We start from the raw sequence: 25,127 nt of genomic DNA on the forward strand, positions 1-25,127 counted from the left end.
GTATCCAAAATCTATAAAGAACTTATCAAACTCAACACCCAAAGAACAAATAATCCAATCAAGGAATGGGCAGAAGACATGAACAGACATTTCTGCAAAGAAGACATACAAATGGCCAACAGACACATGAAAAAATACTCAACATCATTCGGCATCAGGAAAATAAAATCAATATCACAATGAGATACCACCTCACACTAGTCAGAATGGCTAAAATTGACAAGTCAGGAAACAACAGATGTTGGCGAGGATGCAGAGAAAGGGAAACCTCTTACACTGTTGGTGGGAACGCAAGCTGGTGCAGCCACTCTGGAAAACAGTATGGAGGTTCCTCAAAAAGTTGAAAATAGAGCTACCCTATAACCCAGCAATTGCACTACAAGATACAAATGTAATGAACTGAAGGGGCACCTGCACCCCAATATTTATAGCAACAATGTCCACAATAGCCAAATTATGGAAAGATCCCAGATGTCCATCGATAGATGAATGGATACAGAAGATGTGGGGTGTATACACACACACACACACACACACACACACACACACACACTGGAATACTACTCAGCCATCAAAAAAAAAAAAAGAAATCTTGCCATTTGCAATGAAGTGGATGGAACTAGAGGGTATTATGATAAGCAAAATAAGTCAATTACAGAAAGTCAATTATCATATGATCTCACTGATATGTGGAATTTAAGAAACAAAACATGATCATAGGGGAAGGAGAGAAAAATAAAACAAGATGAAATCAGAGAGGGAGACAAACCATTAGAGACTCTTTTTTTTTTTTTTTTAAAGATTTTATTTATTTGACAGAGAGAGACACAGCAAGAGAGGGAACACAAGCAGGGAGAGTGGGAGAGGGAGAGGGAGAAGAAGGCTTCCCGCTGAGCAGGGAACCCGATGCAGGGCTCGATCCCAGAACCCTGGGATCATGACCTGAGCCAAAGGCAGATGCTTAACCATCTGAGCCACCCAGGCGCCCCGCATTAGAGACTCTTAATCATAGGAAACAAACTGAGGGTTGCTGGAGGGGAGAAGGGTGGGGGGATGGGGTAACTGGGTGATGGACATTAAGGAGGACACAAGATGTAATGAGCACTGGGTATTATATAGAATTGCTGAATCACTGAACTCTACCTCTGAAACTAATAATACACTATATGTTAATTAATTGAATTTAAATTAAAAAAATAAGTACATGAGAAAAGGGGGAGGGGAGAACCAAACAGAAACTCTAATGCTGAATGAAATGAAAAAATGCAACGGACAGCATCAACAGCCAACGTTGTCAAACGAAACATAGAATCTGTGAACTTGAAGGTAGGTCTTTACATTATCCAGCAGAGAAGTAAAAAAGGAAAAACAAGAAGGAATAAAGAAAGCCTATAAGGATTATGGAACTTGAAGCAAAATTCATGGAATAAGCCCATGAAGAATAAGAGAAAGATAAGAGCAGAAAACTTAAGGAAATCATGGCTGAAAACTTCCCAAATCTAGGGAGAGAAGTGGACATTCAGGTACATGATGTTCACCGACCCCATACATTCTACCCAAATATGATGTCGCTAAAACACATAATAATAAATCTGTCAAGAAACGATTATGACGAGAAAATTTCAAAAGCAGCTAGGGAAAAGAAATTCGTGTTATAAAATGGAACACCCACAAGGATATATGGAGATTTCTCAGAAGAAACATTATGAGCCAGAAAAGAGTGGGAAGTTAGATTCAAAAAACTGGGGTGGGGGTGGGGAGGGAAGCCAAGGAAAAATAGTGTACTTAACAAAGCTGTCCTTCAGAAACAAAAAAGAGATAAAGATAAATAATTAGGTAGTTCAGCATCATCAGACCTTCTTTACAAGACTAAAGACAGTTCGTCAAGCTGAAACCAAAGAACCTAAGTAGTAACATGAAAACAAATCAAAATATAAAGCATACTGCTAAAAGTAAGTACACAGTAAAATCCAGAGACACTGTAATATGATGGTATTTAAATGACTTAACTCTAGTATAAAGGTTAAAAGCATTAAAAACAACTAGCTGCAATAATTTATGAATGGTTACACAATATAAAAAGATGTAAATAGGGACATCAAAAACATAAAATGGGGTGGAGGTAGAACTTTGTATACTGATGAAATGAAGTTACCAGCTTAAAATAGAATGTTATAAATAAATTTAAGACGTTTGTAAGCCTCAAGGTAACCACAAAGCAAAAACCTAATGTAAACAGAAAAGAACCAGCCTATACTACTACAGATAATCATCAAATCACAAAGGAAGACAGCAAGAAAGAAACAAAGGAACTACAAATATCCAAAAAACATTTAATAAGATAGCAAGAGTAAGTCCTTACAAAAGTCTCCAATTCAGAGACAGAGTGTCAGAATGGATTTAAAAACAAAACAATGACAACAACAAAAAACAAGACCCAACTATATGCTGTGGATATTAGACTCACTTCAGCATTAAGGACAACATAGGCTGAAACTGAAGGGAGTAAAAAAGATACTGCTTGCAAACAGAATACAAAGAGCAAGGAGAAATAGCAAAACTTTTATCAGACAAAATCGACTTAGAGACAAACTCATGACATAACGATAAAGGAGCTAATTTATTGAGAGGATGTAACAACTGCAACTGTATATGTACCAAATATCAAACTTCGGAGCACCTAAATACAGGAAGCAAACATGATCAGATCCAATCCAAAGGCAGATAGACAGCAACACTGTAATAATAATAGAGGACTTCAATATTCCCCTATCAACAATGGGTAGATTATCCAGACAGAAAAGCAAGAAAACTTTGCATTTCAACTAATCAAATGGACTAACAGATATATAGAGAATATTCAATTCAACTGCAGTAGAATACACATTCTCCTCAAGGGACTATAGAACATTCCTTAGGAAAGATCATATGTTATAAATCCTAAAACCAGTCATAACAAATTTAAGAGGAATATTATCAGTTATCTGTACTGACCACAGCAGTATAAAAATAGGAGTAAGTAATAGGAGGACAGCTCAAAAATTCAAAAATATGTGGATATTAAATAACACAATTATGAAAAACCAATGGGCCCAATTAAAAAAATATATCTTGAAACAAAGAAAGCAGAAATACAAAATACTAAACTTATAGAATACAGCAAAAGCAGTTCTAATAGGGAAATTTAGAGCAATAAAGGCCTACATTAAGAAAAAGGTCTCAGATAAACAAATTTATATCTAAAAGAATAAGACAAAAGAACAATTTAAGGATGATCTAAGATCTTAGAGGGCTGCAAAGCTTCAGCTCTAAGGAAAAATAGTATCTAGCCTCCTTTGTACTTTTATTTTTTATTTTTTAATTATTTTTTCCTTTATTTTCTCATTTTTTCAATTCTTTTTCTTATTAATTTTTTTGAGTTTCTATCTTTATACATATACTTTATATATTATTTTATTTTATTTTTTTACTTTCATTGTATTCTTTTTTCTTTCTTATTTTGGAATCTAAATTCTTTATTTTTTTTTCTTTTTTTTTAAAGATTTTATTTATTTATTTGACAGAGAGAGACAGCGAGAGAGGGAACACAAGCGGGGCAGCAGGAGAGGGAGAAGCAGGCTTCCCGCCGAGCAGGGAGCCCGATGCGGGGCTCGATCCCAGGACCCTGAGATCACGACCTGAGCCAAAGGCAGACGCTTAACGACTGAGCCACCCAGGCGCCCCAGAATCTAAATTCTTTAAACAAGCAGACCAAAACATACCCAGAATCTAGTTTTATGTTGTTATTGTTTTCTCTTTCCTTTTTCTTTCTTTTCTTTTCTGCACAAAATGACAAGATGGAGAAATTCACCCGAAAAGAAAGAAGAGGAGATGGAGGTAGTATTCATGAACAGTGATTTAATCAATACAGATATAAGTAAGATGTCTGAACTAGAATGTAAAATGATTATAAGGATACCAGCTGGGTTTGAAAAAAAACATAGAAGACACTAGAGAATTCCTGTAGATATAAAAAAAGCAAACATGATCAGATCCAATCCAAAGGCAGATAGACAGCAACACTGTAATAATACTAGAGGACTTTTTTATATCCTGTAGATATAAAAAAAGCTAAAATCTAGTCAGCCCAAAATTAAAAATGCTATAACCGAAAAAAATTAAAATTAAAATTAAAAATAAAAATGCTATAAGCAAGATGCAATCCCAAGTGGAGGCCATAAAAACGAGGATGGACAAATTATAGGGGTGAATCAGTGATACAGAATATAAAATTATGGAAAAGAATGAAGCTGAAAAGAAGAGGGAAAGAAAGGTAATGGACCACGAACTTATTAAAAGGTGATGACACTTATATCATAGGAGTCCCACAGATGAAGAAAAAGAAAAGGGGGCAGAAAGTTTATTCAAACAAATTATAGCTAAAAACTTCCCTGATCTGGGGAAGGACATAGACATCAAAATCCAACAAGCACAGAGAACTCCCATTAAATTAAAAGCCAGGGCACCTTGGTGGCTCAGTTGATTAAGCATCCAACTCTTGATTTGGCTCAGGTCATGATCTCAGGTTTGTGAGATCTAGACCTGTGTTGAGCACCATGCTGGGCACGGAGACTACTTAAGATTCTCTCTCACCCTCCCTCTCCCTCTGCCCTCCCCCACCTATTTCTATAAAAAATAAATTCAATAAAAGCCAACCATCATCAAGGCATATCATATGTCAAATTCACAAAATACACAGGCAAGGAAAGAATCCTGAAAGCAGCAAGGGAAAAAAAAGTCCTTAACCTACAAGGGAAGACAGATCAGGTTTGTACCAGATGTGTCCACTGAAACTTGGCAGGCCAGAAAGAAGTGGAAGGAAACAGTCAATGTGCTGAATGGGAAAAACATGCAGCCAAGAATTCCTTTTTTTTTTTTTTTAAGATTTTACTTATTTATTTGACAGCGAGAGAGGGACCACAAGCAGGGGGAGTGGGAGAGGGAGAAGCAGGCTTCCCGCGGAGCAGGGAGCCCGATGCGGGGCTCGGTCCCAGGACCCTAGGATCACAACTAGAGCTGAAGGCAGACGCTTAACGACTGAGCCACCCAGGCGCCCCCCGCAGCCAAGACTTCTTTATCCAGGGGCGCCTGGGTGGCTCAGTCGTTGAGCGTCTGCCTTCGGCTCAGGTCATGATCCCGGGGTCCTGGGATCGAGTCCCGCATCGGGCTCCCTGCTCTGCGGGAAGCCTGCTTCTCCCTCTCCCACTCCCCCTGCTTGTGTTCCCTCTCTCTCTGTGTCTCTGTCAAATAAATAAATAAAAATCTTAAAAAAGAAAAAAAAAGACTTCTTTATCCAGCAAGGCTGTCATTCAGAATAGAAGGATAGTTTCCCAGACAAACAAAAACTAAAGGAGTTCATAACCCAGTAAACCAGGTCTGCAAGAAATTTTAAGGGGGATTCTTTGAGTGGAGGGGGAAAAAAAAAGACCAAAAGCAACAAAGACTAGAAAGGACCAGAGAACATCATCAGAAACACCCAACTCTACAGATAATACCATGGCACTAAATTCATATCATTCAATAATTACTCTAAATTTATTTATTTTATTTTATTTTTTTAAGATTTTATTTTTCAACAGAGAAAGAGACAGCGAGAGAGGGAACACAAGCAGGGGGAGTGGGAGAGGGAGAAGCAGGCTTCCCACTGAACAGAGAGCGTGATGAGGAACTTGATCCCAGGACCCCAGGATCCTGACCTGAGCTGAAGGCAGACGCTTAACGACTGAGCCACCCAGGAGCCCAATAATCACTCTAAATTTAAATGGACTAAATGCTCCAATGAAAAGACAAAGATTAAAAGACAAGATCCATCTATATGTTGCCTGTAAGAGACTCATTTTAGACCTAAAGACACCTGCAGATTGAAAGTGAGGGGACAATCATCTATCATGCTAATGGAAATCAAAACAAAGCCAGAGGAGAGCACGTGGGTGGCTCAGTTGGTTGAGCGTCTGCCTTCGGCTCAGGTCATGATCCCAGGGTCCTGGGATTGAGCCCCGCATCGAGCTGCCTGCTCAGTCGAGAGCCTGCTTCTCCCTCTCCCTCTGCTGCTCCCCCTGCTCGTGCTCTCTCTCTGTCAAATGAATAAATAAAATCTTTAAAAAAAAAAACCCAAAAAACAAAAAACAGAAGAAAGCCGGAGTAGGCATACTTAGACTCAGATTCATACTCAAACTCAGAGTAAGGCAGACGCTTATATTTGGACGCTTGGATTTTATACCAAAGCCTGTAACAAGAGATGAAGGGCATTACATCACGATTAAGGGGTCTATCCATCAAGAAGATCTAACAATTGAAAATATTTATGTCCCCAACGTAGGAGCACCCAAATACATAAATCAATTAATGATAAACATAAAGAAATTCATTCATAATAATACAATAATGGTAGGGGACTTTAACACCCTACTTACAGCAATGGGCAGATCATCTAAGACAATAAACAAGGAAACAATGGCTTTTAATGACACACTGAACCAGATGGACTTAACAGATATATTCACAACATTTCATCCTAAAGCAGCAGAATACACATTCTTTTCGAGTGTACGTGGAACATTCTCCAGAATAGACCACATACTGGGTCACAAATCAGGCCTCAACTGCTACAAAAAACTGAGACCATACCATGCATATTTTCAGACCACAATGTTATGAAGCTTGAAGTCAATGACAAGAAAAAGTTTGGAAAGACCAAAAATACACGGAGATCAAAGAACATCCTACTAAAGAATGAATGGGATAACCAGGATATTAAAGAAAAAATTAAAAAAAACAAAACATGGAAGCAAATGAAAATGAAAACACGACAGTCTAAAACCTTTGGGATGCAGCAAAGGCAGTCACTAAGAGGGAAGTATATTGCAATACTGGGCAACCTCAAGAAGCAAGAAAAAAGGGAGCACCTAGGTGGCTCAGTCATTAAGCGTCTGCCTTCATCTGCCTTTGGCTCAGGTCATGATCCCAGGGTCCTGGGATCGAGCCCTGCATCAGGCTCCCTGCTCAGTGGGGAGCCTGCTTCTCCCTCTCCCAGCCTGCTTCTCCCTCTCCCACTCCCCCTGCTTGTGTTCCCTCGCTCGCTGTTCTCTGTCAAATAAATAAATAAAATCTTAAAAAAAAAAAAAAAAAAGAAGCAAGAAACGTCTCAAATACACAAAGTAACCTTACATCTAAAGTAGTTAGTGAGGGAACAGCAAATAAAGCCTAAAGCCAGCAGAAGGGAAATAATAAAGATTGGAACAGAAATAAATGATAGAGAAACAAACAAAAACACCCTAATAAAATGGATTAATGAAACTAAGAGCTGAGTCTTCGAAAGAATTAACTGATAAACCCCTAGCCAGACTTATAAAAGAAAACAGAAAGGACCCAAATAGATAAAATCATGAATGAGAGAGGAGAGATTACAATCAACACCAACGAAATAACAATTATAAGAGAATACTATGAAAAATTATATGTCAACAAACTGGGAAACCTGGAAGAAATGGATAAATACCTGTAATCCTACAAAGTACCAAAACTAAAACAGGAAGAAATGGCAAATATGAACAGACCCATAACCAGCAAAGAAATTGAATCAGTAATCAAAAATCTCCCAACAAACAAAAATCTAGGGCTGGATGGATACCCAGGGGAATTCTACCAGACTTTAAAGAAAAGTTAAAACCTATTCTTCTCAAACTTCCAAAAAATAGAAATGGAAGGAAAACTTCCAAAATCATTCTACAAAGCCAGCATTACCTTCATACCAAAATCAAAGACCCCACTAAAAAGGAGAATTACAGGCCAATATCATGATGAACAGGAATGTTAACATTCTCAATAAAACACTAGCAAATCAGGGGTGCGTGGGTGGCTCAGTCAGTTAAGCATCTGCCTTCAGCTCAGGTCGTGATCCTGGGGATCCTGGGATCGAGCCCTGCGTTGGGCTCCCTGCTTGGTGGGGAGTCCGCTTCTCCCTCTGCCTCTGCCCCTTCCCTCGCTCACGCTTGTGCGTGCTCTCTCTCTCTCTCAAATAAACATCTTTTTAAAAAATGAATAAAAAATAAAATAAAATACTAGCAAATCAAATCCAACAGTACATTGAAAGAATTATTCAACACAATCAAGTGGGATTTCTTCCTGGGCTGCATGAGTGGTTCAACAACTGCAAATCAATGCGATACACCACATTAGTAAAAGAAAGGGTAAGAACCACATGGTCCTCCTCTCCATAGATGCAGAAAAAGCATTTGACAAACTACAGCATTCTTTCTTGATAAAAACCCTCAACAAAGCAGGGATGGAGGGAACATAAATCAACATCAAAAAGGCCATAAATGAAAGACCCACAGCTAGTATCATCCTCAACGGGGAAAACTGAGAGCTCTTCCTCTGTAGTCAGGAACAAGACAGGGATGTCCATTCTCACCATTACTATTAAACATAGTACTGAAGTCCTAGCCTTAGCAATCAGAAAACAAAAAGAAAAAAAAAGCATCCCAACTGGCAAGGAAGAAGTCAAAATCTCACTATTTGCAGATGACATAATATTCTGTAGAAAACCTGAAAGACTCCACCAAATAACTGCTGGAACCAATACATGAATTCAGCAAAGTTGCAGGATACAAAAGTGATGTGCAGAAATCTGTTGCATTTCTATACACCAGTAACAAAGCAGCAGAAAAAGAAATCAAGGAATTGATCCCATTTGCAACTGCACCAAAAACAATAAGGTACCCAGGAATAAACCTAACCAAAGAGGTAAAAGATCTTACTCTGAAAACTATAAACTATAGGACACTCATGAAAGAAATTGAAGAGGACACAAATGTAAAACATTCTAAGCTCATGGACTGGAAGAACAAACATTGTTAAAATGTCTCTACTACTCAAAGCAATCTACAAATTCATTGCAATCCCTATCAAAATACCGCCAGCATGTTTCACAAAACTAGAACAAACAATCCTAAAATTTGTATGGAACCACAAAATTCCGAGAATAGCCAAAGCAATTCTGAAAAGAAAACAAACGAGGCACCACAAATCCAGATTTCAAGCTATATTGCAAAGCTGTAGTCATCAAGACAGTATGGTACTGGCACCAAAACAGATACATAGATCAACAGAGAACCCAGAAATGGACCCACAACTCTATGGTCAACTAATCTCCCAAAAGAAGGAAAGAATATCCAATGGGAAAAAAGACAGTCTCTTCAACAAATGGTGTTGGGAAAACTGGATAGCTACATGCCGAAGAATGAAACTGGACCATTTTCTCACACCATACACAAAAAATAAATTCAAAAGTGGACGAAAGACCTAAATGTGAGATAGGAAACCATCAAGATTCTAGAGAACACAGGCAGAAACCTCTTTGACCTTGGCTGTAACAACTTCTTATTAAACACGTTGCCGGACGCAAGGCAAACAAAAGCAAAAATGAACTACTGGGACCTCACCAAGATAAAAAGCTTCTGCACAGTGAAGGAAACAATCAACAAAACTAAAAGGCAGCCTACAGAATGGAAGAAGATATTTGCAAACAACATATTTGATAAATGCTTAGTATCCAATACCTATAAAGAACTTACCAAACTCAACACCCCAAAACAAATAATCCAGTTAAGAATCGGGCAGAAGACATGAATAGACATTTTCCCAAAGAAGACAACCAGATGGCTAAAAGACGCATGGAAATGTGCTTAACATCACTAATCATCAGGGAAATACAAATCAAAACCATGATGAGATACCACCTCACACCTGAGAGAATGGTTAAAATTAACAACACAGGAGGGGCGCCTGGGTGGCTCAGATGGTTGAGCGTCTGCCTTCAGCTCAGATCATGATCTCAGGGTCCTGGGATCTAGCATGAGGCTCCCTGCTCAGTGGAGAGCCTGCTTCTCCCTCTCCTCCCTGCTCCTGCTCTCTCGCTATCTGTCTCTCTCTCAAATAAATAAAATCTTTTCTTAAAAAAATGTTCAGGGCGCCTGGGTGGCTCAGTTGGTTAAGCGACTGCCTTCAGCTCAGGTCATGATCCTGGAGTCCCGGGATCGAGTCCCGCATTGGGCTCCCTGCTCGGCAGGGAGTCTGCTTCTCCCTCTGACCCTCCCCCCTCTCATGTGCTCTCTCTCTCCTCTCATCCTCTCTCTCAAATAAATAAATAAAATCTTTAAAAAAAAAAAAAATGTTCAAAAAACACAATACAGGAAACAACAGGTGTTGGCGAGGATGTGGAAAAAGGGGAACATTCTTGGACTGTTGGTGGGAATGTAAAATGGTGCAGCCATTCCGGAGAACACTATGGAGGTTCCTCAGAAAGTTAAAAATAGAGCTACTCTATGATCCAGCAATTGCACTACTAGGTGTTTACCCAAAGGATACAAAAATACAGATGAAAGGGGTATATGCACCCCAATGTTTACAGCAACATCAGCAATAACCAAATAAGAGAACCCAAATGAAATCTTGCCATTTGCAACTATGTGGATGGAACTAGAGTATATTATGCTAAGTGAAATAAGTCAATCAAAGAAAGACAAATACCATATGATCTCACTCACTCATATATGGAATTTAGGAAAGAAAAGAGATGAACATATGGGAGGGGAACAGAAAAAAGGAGAGAGGGAAACAAGCCGAAAGTGAAACTTAACAAAAGAGAACAAACTGAGGGCTGATGGAGGGAGGTGGGTGGGCGGTGGGCTAGATGGGTGATGGGTATTAAAGAGGGCACTTGTGATGAGCACTGGGTGTTGGATTTAAGTGATGAATCACAGAATTCTACTCCAGAAGCCATTACTGCACTGTATGTTAACTAACAAAATTTAAATTAAAAAACAAAACAAAAATCCCTACCATATGGTCCACCATTGCCATTTCCAGGTATGTATCCCAAGGAAACAAAATCAGTATCTCCACACACATATCCACTGAGGTATTATTCACAATAGCAAATATATGGAAACATCAGTAAGTGTGCCTGAGTGTTTAAAGGGAAAAAAAAAATTCAGTACACACACAAATGCAGGAATATTCAGCAATAAAAAAGAAAACAACACTGCCACTTGCACAACATGGATGAACCTAGAAAATACTATGCTAAGTCAAATAAACCACACAGAAAAGGCAAATAGTGAATGGTATCATATATATGGATATTCTTGAAACAAACAAACAAAAACATCAGAAACAGAAAGTAGAATGCCAGAAGCTAAGGACTGGAGGAAATGGAAAGATGGTCAGGGGTACACACTTTCACTTAACAAGATGAGTAAATTCTGAGGATCTAATGTACAGCATGTTGAGTACAGTTGTTAATACTGTATTGTACACTTGAAATTTGGTAAGAGAGTAGATACTAAGCTTTCTCACAACCACCAAGAAAAAGGTAATTATATCAAGTGGTGGGTGTGTTGTTTACCTTTATTTAGGTCATAATTTCATACTGTGTATCAAGTCATCACGTAATATACTTTCAATAATATAATTTTATTTGTCAATCATACCTCAACAAAGCTGAAGGAAGGGGGGCAGGTGGAAGAAGAGATGTAAATACTACCAAAAGAACCATACAGGAAGGTCTTGAGAAGTAGCCCATAGTATACCTACATGGTGGCCATGCCAATGCCTGCAATTTCAGGCACAGGCAGGCACAAGGAAATGGCACCTAAAGGAAGGGTGCAAAACCCGGGACACAGAAATGGTACGGATCTGAACACACGGACCCAGCCAGGGAGAGGGCAAGCAAGGTGCAATCCATCAGCCTCACTGCATGACCACTGACCTCCAATCTTACCCGATCAGGGCTCAGCACAGAGGATACTGGGAGCTGCAGGGCAGAGAAAAGGGCACACCAACAACTCAGAGCTAGCAACAAAAGCAACTACCCAGAAAGCTGGGGAAGCAAGCAGTGTCCACAGTCCACATGAGAGAAGGACTAACGTACCCTGGAAAATGCAGAGGGGGGACTCGGGAGTACAGAGTCTAGTCCAGGTCAAAGGGGAGGCTGAGGGCCTTACCCAGTGAGGATATAAGTGTAAAGTTCTCCAGCATCACATGGTGGTACAGCCGTCTCTGAGCCTCATCAAGAAGCTTCCACTCCTTCCAGGAGAAGTACACGGCAATGTCCTCAAAGGTCACACCACCCTTTCATGAAAGGGACAGATGAAACCATGAACATTCTCTCTCTGAGAACCCACAATCCAACCCCCCACACATCCACCCCAGTCTCCCCACCTCAGAATAAATACCAGGTCCTGGTGCCTCTAATGCTGCTCTCCTCTCACCTTCCCATCAATCACTGTGTTCAGTCCTCAGCAGTAACAGGCAGGGGGACACATGGATGCATTCTAAGCTCTGGGTCTGGCATACAAGGTGCCATCCCCCTGCCACGATATTCCCATGGAGTCTCCCAGGTTGTGCCCTCAAGACAGCCAATTACAGGCCCTGCTCTACCAGGAAGTCTTCAATACCAGGGCGCTGAGGCCCTTAGCTCACACTTCCCCTCCATGTGTACAGGATTCTGTAGACTGTACCACTCTCACGTCTTCAGACCCCACAGATGAACTCCCACACCTTCCTGCCCCACACCAAAGGATCCTCCCTTGACTCACACTTGTGCTTGTCACATGACATCCAAAGGATGTTTGACAAACTCAAACAGGTTCCAGTCCTACCCCAGTACTCTCATGGATCCCAAATGAGGGAAAGCCTCAAATGCTGCTGAGAAGCCCTCCTCACCTGCCTGTAATCCTCACTTCAGTAACAGACAGACACAACCACATGTCAGCTTCGGATATTCATGGACCCTCTTCTACTTCTCTGCTGCCCATGCTGTCCCTCCGCAATCAGGAACCAACCATCCTCTACTGAACCTCTGTGAAAACCCCAGCCCTAAGGGTCTCCCTGCCAGGCAGAGCAAAGCAGAAATGACTGCATTTGTCCAGACCTTAACTACCAGCAAGACTCCGAAACACCCCGGGCACCGTAAAAACTCATCACAAAATTCTGTGAAGCCCCAGACCACTGAATAAAGAGCAGCCCCAACTTCACTGTCATCTTGGCAAAATTAGTCCTAGGTGTCCTAGCCATCTCTTGTCCCATCATCCCATGGAAGCCTTGCCCATGTATCTGCCAGATCATTCTCTCCCCTTCACCTGTGTTCACAATGCCCAGCAACCCCAACCACGTGCTGAGGAAGAAAACCACTCTTCAGCAGACTTTACTAGGACCCTCTGACCTACTAGCAGCATTGCCACTATGCTCTGCATTCCCTTCCTAAATGTGATCCACATCTCCACCCTGGTCCACACAGTAGCCATCAATTTTCAAACCCTCCATCATGAAACTTTCCCCCAGTTTCCCAAAATTTCCTGTCCAGCTGCCCACTTGATACCATCAATCACACTTCTCTGAAACATCAGAGATCGTAAACAATGTCAAAAAACCTTAGGTATCCCCATGGACAGTTAACCTACTGCTGACTTCATCAGGTTGATGGAAGCTTCCATCTTTTCCGCTACTAGGACCTGTGTACATTAACAATGGGAAATCTCACTAAAATGGTATCCAGAGGTTGCAGGCTTGGGGGGGCAGCCCTCAGGCACTGCCCCTTGTTGGACTGCAGACCCAAGAGGAAGAGACTGCCTTGACCTTATATGGGGATAGTACTTCACCAGCACAGGCCCACGAAGACCGTCTGTCCTGACCGCCCCACCCGACAGCTCAGCCAATCAGAAGCCACAACTCCCAGCTCACTCCAGGGGACCTGCAGTTGTAACAGCCTCGCGACTTCGCCGCCTTCCCCTCAGGAAAGCCCACCTCTCCCGTTCTCCACACCGGCCTTCTGTTCGGACTCGGCCTGTTTGTTCCAAACTGCAGTCCACTTCCGTCTCCACAGAAACCCATTCGTGCAGATAAAATTACCGCCACATTTCACCTTATCTTTAAGGCTCACGGACCACAAGCCCGGGGCCCTCCCTCCCTCCCCCTCTCTTCTCACCCGCAGCACCCCAGTCTGCCGGAGCCCTTCTCAGAACATACACCAGCAGTCAGCCAGTTCTCCCACATCCAGGCGGGCCGAGGAGCAGTCCGGGGACAGAGCCCCCGCCGCCTGCCGTGCCCTCCTCCTGGGCGCCCGGCCTCCTCGCCGACCCCCGCGGCGGGCTCTCTTCTCCGGCGGCCAGACAACGCCTAGTCACCCCCGCCTCAGCCCACCTCACTCCCGCCACGACAGACGGCCTTCTCGGGCAGCGCGGGGACGGGCCTCATGGCCGCGCTGCACTTTGCTCCTGACACGAAGAACGGCGACGTGCTGGTCCCCGCGGCTGGCGCAGCCCCCTCCAGCCTCGGCCCCAGCCGCCCTCGGCCCCGAGCCCGCTCCCGCACGGGGCCCCCGCCCGCCGCCGCCTCCCTGTCCCGGACACCGGGGCCTGGGCCGCAGGGACGCGAGCCGGCGCCCCGCGCTCGGGCCTTCGGGGTCTGGGTGGGGGGACGGCGGGAGGGCCCGGGGGACGAGCGCTCACCTGAGCCGGGGCCCTGCGCGCGGCCGCCGCCATCGGACTCGGTGGGCCGGCAGCGGGGCCGGGAGCGGACACCCGGACTCCACTGTGTGCGGCGAGGACAGCGCCTCCCCTCGCGTCTTCACGATCAGTCACGCGGATCCTGACGCGCGCTCCGGAACCTTACGGGACAAACAGACCCAACCGGAGGCAAAGAGACCTACTCGGCGATGAGACCGGAAGTCCCGCCCCCGGGGATGCGCTCGCCTAGAAACGCCGTGTGCTGTTCCCTCATTGGCTCCTCGCTCCGCGCTCGGGGCCGGGCTCTTCCGGGTGGGGTGGCTCCCGGAGCTCCGGCGGTCTCCGGTAGGGGGTCCCCCATCCTGGAGTTGCCCAGCTACGGTCACGTGGCACCCTGAGGGACGCTGGAAAGTGCTGCTCCTCGCCGGGGGGACGGGATTTGCTCCTCGTTAAAGGCAGAGAAGAGCTGTGCTTTCAGACTCCATGAACGTCAGTCAGCTTCCAGAGAAAACTATTTTAAATGCTCTTAAATACTTTTACTGAACTAATTGACATATTATTTTGTACAGCACTTCAGAAATAAGAGTCTGTGCAGAGGTGGAAAGATGTTGCTGCTCCTCAAATGTTTGCACCCTGAGGTGTTACAGTCAGTTTTGGACTTGGTTAGGAAGAATACAAAAAAAGTCCCTGTTAAACAACAAAAATTGTAAAGGTCTATTGGCTTTATCCATCGATTTGTGAATTGGGCAGCATCCCATCTAGCAAGTAGAGGGCAGCTCCAAAGCGCTACAGAAAGGGGAAGGCTTTTAAAGGTAGGTCAAGAATGTCATAAAGACAAAAAAGGATTAGGTCAGATCAGGTCACCTTATTGTGGGGACAAAAGACTCTTATTAGGAGAATCTGTCATCTTTCTTTGGGGAATGGAGAGGGCCCATCCATGTAGATTAACTCTTTAGTGCTAACCAGCAGATTCCTGACTGTGCAGTGGAAACTGAATTTCTGCGGAGGTTGAAAGTGCAATGAGTTTCGGTATTATGCTCTGGTTTGGTGACCTGGCCTAGCAAAAGTGACTCATTTGGGGCCTGTGGTTTCCTTTTTACACCCCATACAGGTCCATGACAGGGAAGAAGGACAGGGATGGTAGGCCACCCCGAATGAAGTGGTCAATGATGAGGTCAGCCTCTGGTTCCACAGTAAACCTCTCTTGCTTGTATAGTGATTGTGTCCCATCTATGAAGGAACACTTTTATCCACATATTTGTTACTCCATATTCTCAGATGTACTTAATTCCTCTTAGGAGACTGACATCCCAAACATAGTGCAACTTAATCGATGCTATTTTTGGTACAGAACTCATGTTGCCATTTTCAGTTGGAGCAAGTGTGCAAGGGGAGAATCTGAGCCCTGAAATAAAGGGTTATCTGAACCCACTGATCTCATCTCCTTGCTGGGAAGTGATTCTTCTTTCTTCAGGCACTGGCAGTAGTGTTGTTTTAGGAACTGAAATTATCTCAGAAAAAAACAGCAGTGAGATACACATTTCAGCTGTTTAAAGACAGTGGCAGAAATATCTACGGAGAAACCCACGTTGCATCTCCCTACACATCTGTAAAAGCTAAGAAACAGTTATGACCTCAGAGAACTTTGAGAAGACAGTTCTAAGATGTCTGCGAAAAGATAGAATCAAACAGATCCCATGACTGTGCTTGGTCATTTTGAGGCTTTTATCTCCAAAATGTGATTTTTTTCATTCCTGAAAACTTTGAGAAATACCACTGTCAATCTTAAAAGTAAATAGCTAATAATTTTACTAGCAAATTGAGCTTATTCAGGAATAATAGAGGAATTTCAACTCAGGATAAGCACACTGTGGCAAATCACAAGCAAGTCTGAAGAGACAAAGGGAAAGCCAGCTTTTATTAGGTCTTAGGAGGAGATTGCGGAGGGTGGCTTTCAATAAAAGTCATTGAAGGGGCGCCTGGGTGGCTCAGTCACTGAGTGTCTGCCTTCGGCTCAGGTCAGGATCCAGGGTCCTGGAATCGGGCCCCGCATCGGGCTCCCTGCTCCGTGGGAAGCCTGCTTCTCCCTCTCCCACTCCCCCTGCTTGTGTTCCCTCTCTCGCTATCTCTCTCTGTGTCAAATAAATAAATAAAATCTTTAAAAAATTTTTTAAAAATTAAAAAAAATAAAAATCATTGAAGAACAAAATTTTGAGGTTGTCGCAGTGTTTCATTGGCTGATGTCATGGTTAGTGTGTCATTGTTGAGGCAAGGATAGATCATCTTTTTTGTTAAAAGCAGATTAAATTCCTACCTCGAAAGCATTCTCCCTTGTCAAGATTAAAATTATATTCCTTTCCTGGTGTTTATGCATGTCCTACCTGCATCACCTTTTAGGGCCTCCTGACTCCATATTAAATGTTGTTTCCTTTACTAATTTTCACACCACTTTGGAGAGAGACGTAAAGAGGAAATTACAGTACACAGAATAGTTAAAATGAGAAGGAAATTGAAATGTCATGTTTATTCACTGTTCTACGAAATGTGCATTGAGCACATACTGGTTTTTCAGGAACTTTGGTAGATGCATGAGAGAAATGCAGGCACAAGACAAGCAGTCTTGCGTTCATGTGGCATTTATTATGTTCAAGGAAAACACAGGATACATGAAAACAGAATTACTAAGTTATATTGCATGTTAGAATGTGGCAGGTGCAATGGAAACAAGGAGAGGTGATTTTGCGAGACGGGATTGGATGGAATATTACACTGGGCGGTAAGGAAGCTCTCCTTAATAAGAGCACCACTGAGAAGCACTGCCTGCCTCAGTTTGTAGACCATGGGACTTGATCTTGGGGTTGTAAATTCAGGTTCCCATGTTGGGTGTAGAGGTTACTTAAAATTAAAATCTTTAAAAAAATAAATAAAAGCACTACCGAGCAAGGGTGAGCCTTGTGGGTTTTGTTTTGTTTTGTTTTTTTTCAATTAGCTCTGTTAAAAGGTAAAGTGAGGTTCATTAAAATTTCAAAGAGCATATTTGAGCATACAGCACACGCACCAAACTACAGATAAGGCTATTGAGACAAAAGGGGAAATAAAGCAAAGAAGTTATAAGATTGGCTATAGCTTAAGGGATTGCCTCATTTAGGAAAGCCTAGTTGCCTGTTTGTGACTGGGTGTTCTTAGTTTTTGATTTCTCACCCTTAAGGCATTTATAATATTTTGCTTGAAGTCAGGTTTCAGTTTGCTTATGTAGGTGGCTAGGGCACTGCAGCCTCCTGAGTCTAAAGGCCTCCTTCTTGAGTTACGGTTCCAAGCAAAAGGATTAGGTGGCTGGGTGGCTTCAGTGTATGGAGTTCTCAGCAGTAGAGACCCTGGGTCTCTAGCCCTTTAATTCTTTAGCCTCCTACACTCACTGGAGAGACACTCAGGAGGTGTCCATTAGAAACCTTTGCTCTGGGGCGCCCGGGTGGCTCAGTTGTTAAGCCTCTGCCTTCAGCTCAGGTCATGATCCCAGGGTCCTGGGATTGAGCCCCGCATCGGGCTCCCTGCTCAGCGGGAAGCCTGCTTCTCCCTCTCCCACTCCCCCTGCTTGTGTTCCCTCTCTCGCTGTGTCTCTCTCTGTCAAATAAATAAAATCTTGAAAGAAAGAAGAAAGAAAGAAAGAAAGAAAGAAAGAAAAAGAAAGAAAGAAACCTTTGCTCTGGGGTGGGGGGGCACCTGTGATGTGGTTTTGGAACATAGGTGAGGTTTGGTGGGGTGGGGTCCGGAGCCAATGGCCAAGAAAGAATTCTTTTTTTCTTAATAAAGATTTTATTTATTTATTTGACAGAGAGAGATAGTGAGAGAGGGAACACAAGCAGGGGGGGTGGGAGAGGGAGAAGCAGGCCTCCCGCTGAGCAGGGAGCCTGATGCGGGTCTCGATCCCAGGACGCTGGGATCATGACCTGAGCCGAAGGCAGACGCTTAACCGACTGAGCCACCCAGGCGCCCCCAAGAAAGAATTCTTGAGGCGTCTTTCGTGCATAAAGGTGGATAGGACCCGTGGGCAGAAAGAACTGCTGCACAAGGGTTGTGAGGGGTGACTGATAATACACTTGGGAGTTGGGGAAAGTAAGGAAAAGGCAGACGCTTAATGACTGAGCCACCCAGGAGCCCCTAGTTTTTTGGGTTTTTGTTTTTTTTTTAAGATTTTATCTATTTATTTGAGAGAGAGCACAAGTGGGGAGTTGGGAAGGACAGAGGGAGAGGAAGGAGTAGACTCCCTGCTGAGCAGGGAGCCTGACATGGGGCTCGATCCCAGGACCCCAAGATCATAACCTGAGTCGAAGGTAGGCACTTAACTGACTGAGCCACCCAGGTGCCCCAATTTTTGAGTTTTAAAAGTCACCAGGCTTGGCTGGGATAGAGCCCAAAGTGCACTGCTCCTGGTAGGCAAACTGGAGACAAACAGTAAAAACAGCTATCTGAAAAACACCTGGGATGCACAGGGGATTATTCACTCTTCTGGGAGTGCTTCCCTGAGAGCAGTAAGCAAGGAAACACCTCTCCTGGGACAAAGGAGTTGGCTGGCGCCATTTCCCTACCTGTCTCATCAGGATAAACCAGCTTCAGTAAAGAGCACGGTGCCAACACCAGAGGCCTAACCTGCATACACCTGCATACAACACCCACCTGCACTCTGCCAGTACTGCCCTTCTAGGGCGAGTGGCTTAAGTCCCAGTGCAGCGGTCCCCTTCCCCAGAAAACCAGCAGAAAGCCCTGTACACACCACATCCCCTGACCAGAGAGTTTTACAAGGCTTCAGTTCTAGTGGAAGTAGCATCAGGTCTCATTTAACAAGCAGGCCAGAGCACACCTAGTGAAAACTTACCACATGCCCACTGCAGGCAAGGAGAGCCTCTACAGATGACTGGCCTGAAGGATAGAAGCGTCAAAATACAGCATCAGAGTGCATGCAGCACCAGAGACACTCCCTGAAGGACCAGGCCGTGGACACTATATGACCTCTTTTTCATAAAGCCATTACTCTCAGGATCAGGGAACATAACAGGCTTTTCTAATACACAGAAGAAGACAGAGACCTAAACAAAATGCCAAGATGAAGTAATTCTTCCCAAAAGAAAGAACAAGATAAGGCCACGGCCAGAGATCTAAGTGAAACAAATATAAGGAATATGCCTGATGGAGAATTTAAAGCAACAATCATGAGGATACTCACTGGGCTTGAGAAAAGAATGGAAGACTTCAGTGAGGCCCTTACCACAGAAATAAGAGTTAAAAAAAACAGGGTTGCCTGGGTGGCTCAGTCGTTAAGCATCTGCCTTCAGCTCAGGTCATGATCCCAGGGTCCTGGGATCGAGCCCCACATCGGGCTCCCTGCTCAGTGGGAAGCCTGCTTCTCCCTCTCCCGCTCCCCCTGCTTGTGTTCCCTCTCTCGCTGTGTCTCTATCTGTCAAATAAATAAATAAATAATCTTTAAAAAAAAAACAATCAGGCAGAAATGAAAAATGTAATAACACATTTGAAACAGACTAGCTGTAATGACCACAAAGATGGAAGAAGCAGAGGAATGAATAAATGAATATAGAAGATAAAATTATGGAAAATAATGAAGCTGAACAAAAGAGAGAAAGAAGAATGATGGATCACAAGAGTAGACTTAGGGAACTCAATGATTCCATCAAACCTAAGAACATGCCTATCATAGGAGTTCAAGAAGAAGAAGAGAGAAAAAAGGGGGAAGAAGTTTATTTGAGGAAATTATAGCTGAAAACTTCCCTAATCTGGGGAAGGAAACAGACATCCAAATCCAGGAGGTTCAGAGAACTCCCATGGAAACAAAACAAAACAAAACAAAACAAAAAAACAGGTTAAGCAAAAAAGACGTATTGGAGATAACAAAATATACTAATGAAGCAAAAATCATAAAAGCAGCAAGACAAAAGAAGTCCCTAACTTATAAGGGAAGACCAATTAGGCTAGCTGAAGATCTCACCACAGAAACTTGGCAAGCCAGGAGGGAATGACATGATATGTTCAATGTGCAGAATGGGAAAAATTTGCAACCAAGAATACTCTATCCAGCAAAGCAGTCATTCAGACTAGAAGAGAGATAAAGGGGTGCCTGGGTGACTCAGTCGGTTGGGCGTCTGCCTTCCGCTCGGGTCATGATCGCAGGGTCCCGGGATCAAGCCCTGCATTGGGGACCCTGCTCAGCAGGGAGTCTGCTTCTCCCTTTGCCCCTCACCCTGCTGATGTTCTCTCTCTCTCTCACTCTGTCTCAAATAAATACATAAAATCTTAAAAAAAAAGGAGAGATAAAGAGTTTCCCAGACAAACAAAAACTAAAGGAGTTCATGACCACTAAACCCCTGCAAGAAATATTAAAGGGACTCTTTGAGTAGGAAGGAAAGACCAAAAATGACAAACACTAGAAAGGAACAGAGAATATCTCCAGAAACAACAACAAAGCAAGTAATAAAATGGCACTAAATCCATCTCTGTCAGTAATTACTCTGAAAGTAAATGGACTAAACACTCTAATGAAAAGACACAGGGTGGGACACCTGGGTGGCTCAGTCGGTTAAGCGTCTGCCTTTGGCTCAGGTCATAATCCCAGGGTCCTGGGACCGAGTCCCCCACTGGGCTCCTTGCTCAGCAGGGAAGCCTGCTTCTCCCTCTCCCTCTGTCTGCTGCTCCCCCTGCTTGTGAAAGCTCTCTCTCTCTCTATCTCTGTCAAATAAATAAATAAAACCTTTAATAAAAAAAAAAAACCCTAGAGAACACAGGCAATAACCTCTGTGACATCAGCCAAAGCAACTTCTTACTAGATATGTCTTCTGAAGCAAGGGAAACAAAAGTAAAAATGAGCTATTGGGACTTCAAGATAAAAAGCTTCTGCACAGTGAACAATCAACAAATTGTTGTTGGGTGAAGATATGTGCAAATGACACACTTTTTTTTTTTTTTAAAGATTTTGTTTATTTATTTGAGAGAGAGCATGAGAGAGGGGAAGTCAGAAGGAGAAGCAGACTCCCTGCTGAGCAGGGAGCCCCATGCGGGACTCGATCCTGGGACTCCAGGATCATGACCTGAGCCAAAGGCAGTTGCTTAACCAACTGAGCCACTCAGGCACCCGACACACTTTTTTTAAAAAGACTTTTTTTTTATTTGACAGAGAGAGTGAGAGGGAGAGAATCTCAAGCAGAATCTGCATAGAACCCCGGGGTCTGACTTAGGGCTTGATCTCAAGACCCTGAGATCATTACCTGAGCTGAAACCAAGAGTCAGATGCTCAACCAACTGAGCCACTCAGGTGCCCTGCAAATGACATACTTGATAAAGGGTTATTATCCAAAATATATACAGAATTTATTTAAAAAACACACAAAAAAACACAAAATATATACAGAATTTATAAAACTCAACACCCAAAAAGAAATAATCCAGTTAAGAAATAGGCAGAAGACATAGACATTTTTCCAAAGACATCCAGATGGCTAAGAGACACATGAAAAGATGCTCAACATCACTTGTCAGCAGGGAAATACAAATCAAAACTACAACATTTCACCTCACACTAGTCAGAATGGCTAGAATTAACAACACATGAAACAACAGGTGTTGGTGAGGATGCAGAGAGAGGGGAACCCTCTTATACTATTGATGGGAATGCAAACTGGCGCAGCCACTCTGGGAAACAGTATGGAGATTCCTCAAAAAGTTAAAAATAGAACTATCTTATGATCCCGGAATTATACTTCTAGGTATTTACCCAAAGGATAAAACAATGCTTATTTGAAGGGATACATGCACCCCAATGTTTATAGCAGCATTATCAACAATAGCCTAATAATGGAAAGAGTCCAAAGGTCCATCAACTGATGAATGGATAAAGAAGATGTGGTATATATATACAATGGAATATTAATCATCCATAAAAAAGAATGACATATTGCCATTTGCAAAGCTGTGCGTGGGGCTACAGAATATTATGCTAAATGAAATAGTCAGAGAAAGACAAGTACCATATTATTTCACTCATACATGGAATTTAAGAAACAAAACACATGGGGAGCCTGGGTGGCTCAGTTGGTTAAGTGTCTGCCTTTGGCTCGGGTCATGATCCCAGGGTCCTGGGATCGAGTCCTGCATCAGGCTCCCTGCTCAGCAGAGAGCCTGCTTCTCCCTCTCCCTCTGCCCCAACTGCCACTCTCTCTCTTTAATAAATCTCTTTAGGTTTTATTTATTTGAGAGAGAGAGAGCACAGGGGCGAGGGACAGAGAGGGAGAGAGAAACCCAAGCAGACTGCACTGAGCCAAGAGCCCTATATGGGGCTTCATCTTACAACCCAAGATCATGACCTGAGCCAAAATGAAGAGTTGGACGCTCAACTGACTGAACCACCCAGGCGCCCCATAAAATCTTTTTTTAAAATAAAATCTTTTTTTCTAAGATTTTATATATTTATTTATTTAAGAGAGAGAGCATGCACAAACAGGGGCAGGGGCAGTGGCAGAGGGAAAGGGAAAAGCAGACTCCCTGCTGAGCAGGGAGCCTGAAAAGGGGCTCCATCCCAGGACCCATGAGATCATGACCTGAACCAATGGCAGACGCTTAACCGACTGACCCACCCAGGCGCCCTAATAAAATATTTTAATTAAAAGAAAAAAAACCCACAACCAAAATTGTGCAATACAATATTAAAATTAAGAAATATAGGGCACCTGGGTGGTTCAGATGGTGGGGTGTCTGCCTTTGGGTTAAGGTGGTGATCTCCGGGTCCTGGGATACAGCCCCCCCCCCCACGTAGGGCTCCCAGCTCGGCGGGGAGTCTGTTTCTCCCTCTTCCTCTCCCCCTGCTTGTGCTCTCTCTGTCTTTCTCACAAATGAATAAATAAAATCTTTAAAAAAAATAAAATTAAATTAAGAAATATGAGGAAATGTTGAAAAACTAACAATTGCATTTAATTAATAATATCCACTTCAAATAATAAAAGAGAACTGCTGTCTTACAGGAAAACTTTTCCATTTGCAATAACTAAATTCACAAAAATAAGTACCTTATTGAATAAAATTCCAATACAAATATAAATGTTTCTGATGTTCCTGTGCTATTAACAAAGGCACAAGGGGCCCCTGGGGGGCTCAGTCGGTTAAACATCCATCTCTTGATTTCTGCTCAGGTCATGATCTCACAGTTGAGATCAAGCCCCATGTAGGGCTTTGTCCTGGGCATGGAGGCTCCTTAGGATTCTCTCTCTCCTTCTCCCTCCTCCCCTCCCCTCTCCACTTAAGCACTCTCTCTCTCAAGAAATTAAAAATAATAATTTAAAAATAAACAAAAGTATAGCAAATTTTAAATAAGTAAATCCATTTGATGAAAATAATTGCATTATAACATATAAAATATCACTACCAATATTTGTATTGGTAAAAACAAGAACAGAAGAACCCATATTTACTATTTTATACCTAGAATAAGTTTATAGGCACTTATATTTGATAAAAGTAAATGATGAATTTATTGGAAGAAATAATTTATTTAAAATAAATTACTAAATATTAAAATATTGGAAAAAATAAAATATTGGAGATTTAGTTAAAAACTCATAGCAAACATTTCTAGCTTTAATCTTAGAGAAAAATAAGTACTAGATCTAAACATAAAGAATGGCAAATCTGTTAGATAAAAATATTGCAGTATGTTTTCAAAGTTTTATGAGTAAAATATTACTAAACATGAACCAAACTAGATGGAACAAAACAGTTTCGTTTTTTTTTTTTTTTTTGGAACAAAACAGTTTTTTTTAATATTTGCATCCATTGAAATTAAAAAGTAATGGAAAATGAAAGATACATAAAATAAAAAATAAAAGGTAAAGAAAATATTTAAATATATAGAATGTAAAATAAGAATGGTACTCTTAACATGTTCTTGGCAGTGTTTCTGAATAGGAAATTCCTAGAGGAAAGAGATAATAAATTATGAAATGTTTTTCTCACAAACATTAGAAAGATGCATAACACTGGAAATGTCATTGAATTTCTCAAGATACACTTAGTCTTTTGTTGAAATATTATTTTATGTCCATTTCCCCTTACACAAAATTTACATGATCTTTTATAAAAATAATATTCAAGCATGACTTGTAATTTGGAGTTTGTTAGTGTGCCTGCAATTGTAAAGACATGTGTGGAAAAACCATCCAGAATGCCAAATATGTAAAATGTTATATCTTTTCTACTATTGTTTTATGAGCCACATTTTACACAGTAGGATTTTTGAGAACTTTTTTCTCCCAAATTTTCCAGAGTGATGGTTCAATTCAGGGTTAATTAAGTCAGTAATTCCTTCTTTCATTTTGCAATTGAGTAAATGAAATGAAATAAAGAGTAATTAACATTAAAATATTGAAGAGATGCCTCACTGTCGACAAACTACTGGACTGGTGATAACCCAGTTGTGGGGCTATGGGGGAATCATGTCCCGCTATCATTTATCACTGACTTTCTATGGTCACTGACTAGTAAATTCCACCAAGGGAATGGGGAGGAGAAATTAACTCAAGAGGAAGT

The 25,127-nt window shown here is 42.2% G+C and overlaps 1 protein-coding gene across 5 annotated transcripts in view; it reads right to left on the minus strand.

Moving 5' to 3' along the window:
* Positions 1 to 25,127, minus strand: part of LOC118533232 (uncharacterized) — a 102,540-nt gene that overhangs the window by 17,373 nt on the left and 60,040 nt on the right. For 2 of the 5 annotated variants that reach the window (XR_013444189.1, XM_078062890.1), the window contains exons 1-2: positions 14,242 to 14,494; positions 12,045 to 12,171 (exon numbers count right to left, since the gene is read on the minus strand). Coding sequence is in view for 3 of the 5 variants with exons in the window: in XM_078062890.1 (XP_077919016.1) it covers positions 12,045 to 12,171; positions 14,242 to 14,295 (181 nt within the window). In the remaining 2 variants the exon portion in view is untranslated. Of the gene's footprint in view, positions 1 to 10,881; positions 11,006 to 12,044; positions 12,172 to 14,241; positions 14,495 to 14,549; positions 14,759 to 25,127 lie in introns of those variants that run through there. The other 3 variants (XM_078062891.1, XM_078062894.1, XM_078062892.1) reach the window with 3 other exon arrangements.

The sequence above is a fragment of the Halichoerus grypus genome, chromosome 15 (genome assembly GCF_964656455.1).
Source record: "Halichoerus grypus chromosome 15, mHalGry1.hap1.1, whole genome shotgun sequence".
In the NCBI taxonomy this organism is placed as follows: domain Eukaryota; kingdom Metazoa; phylum Chordata; class Mammalia; order Carnivora; family Phocidae; genus Halichoerus; species Halichoerus grypus.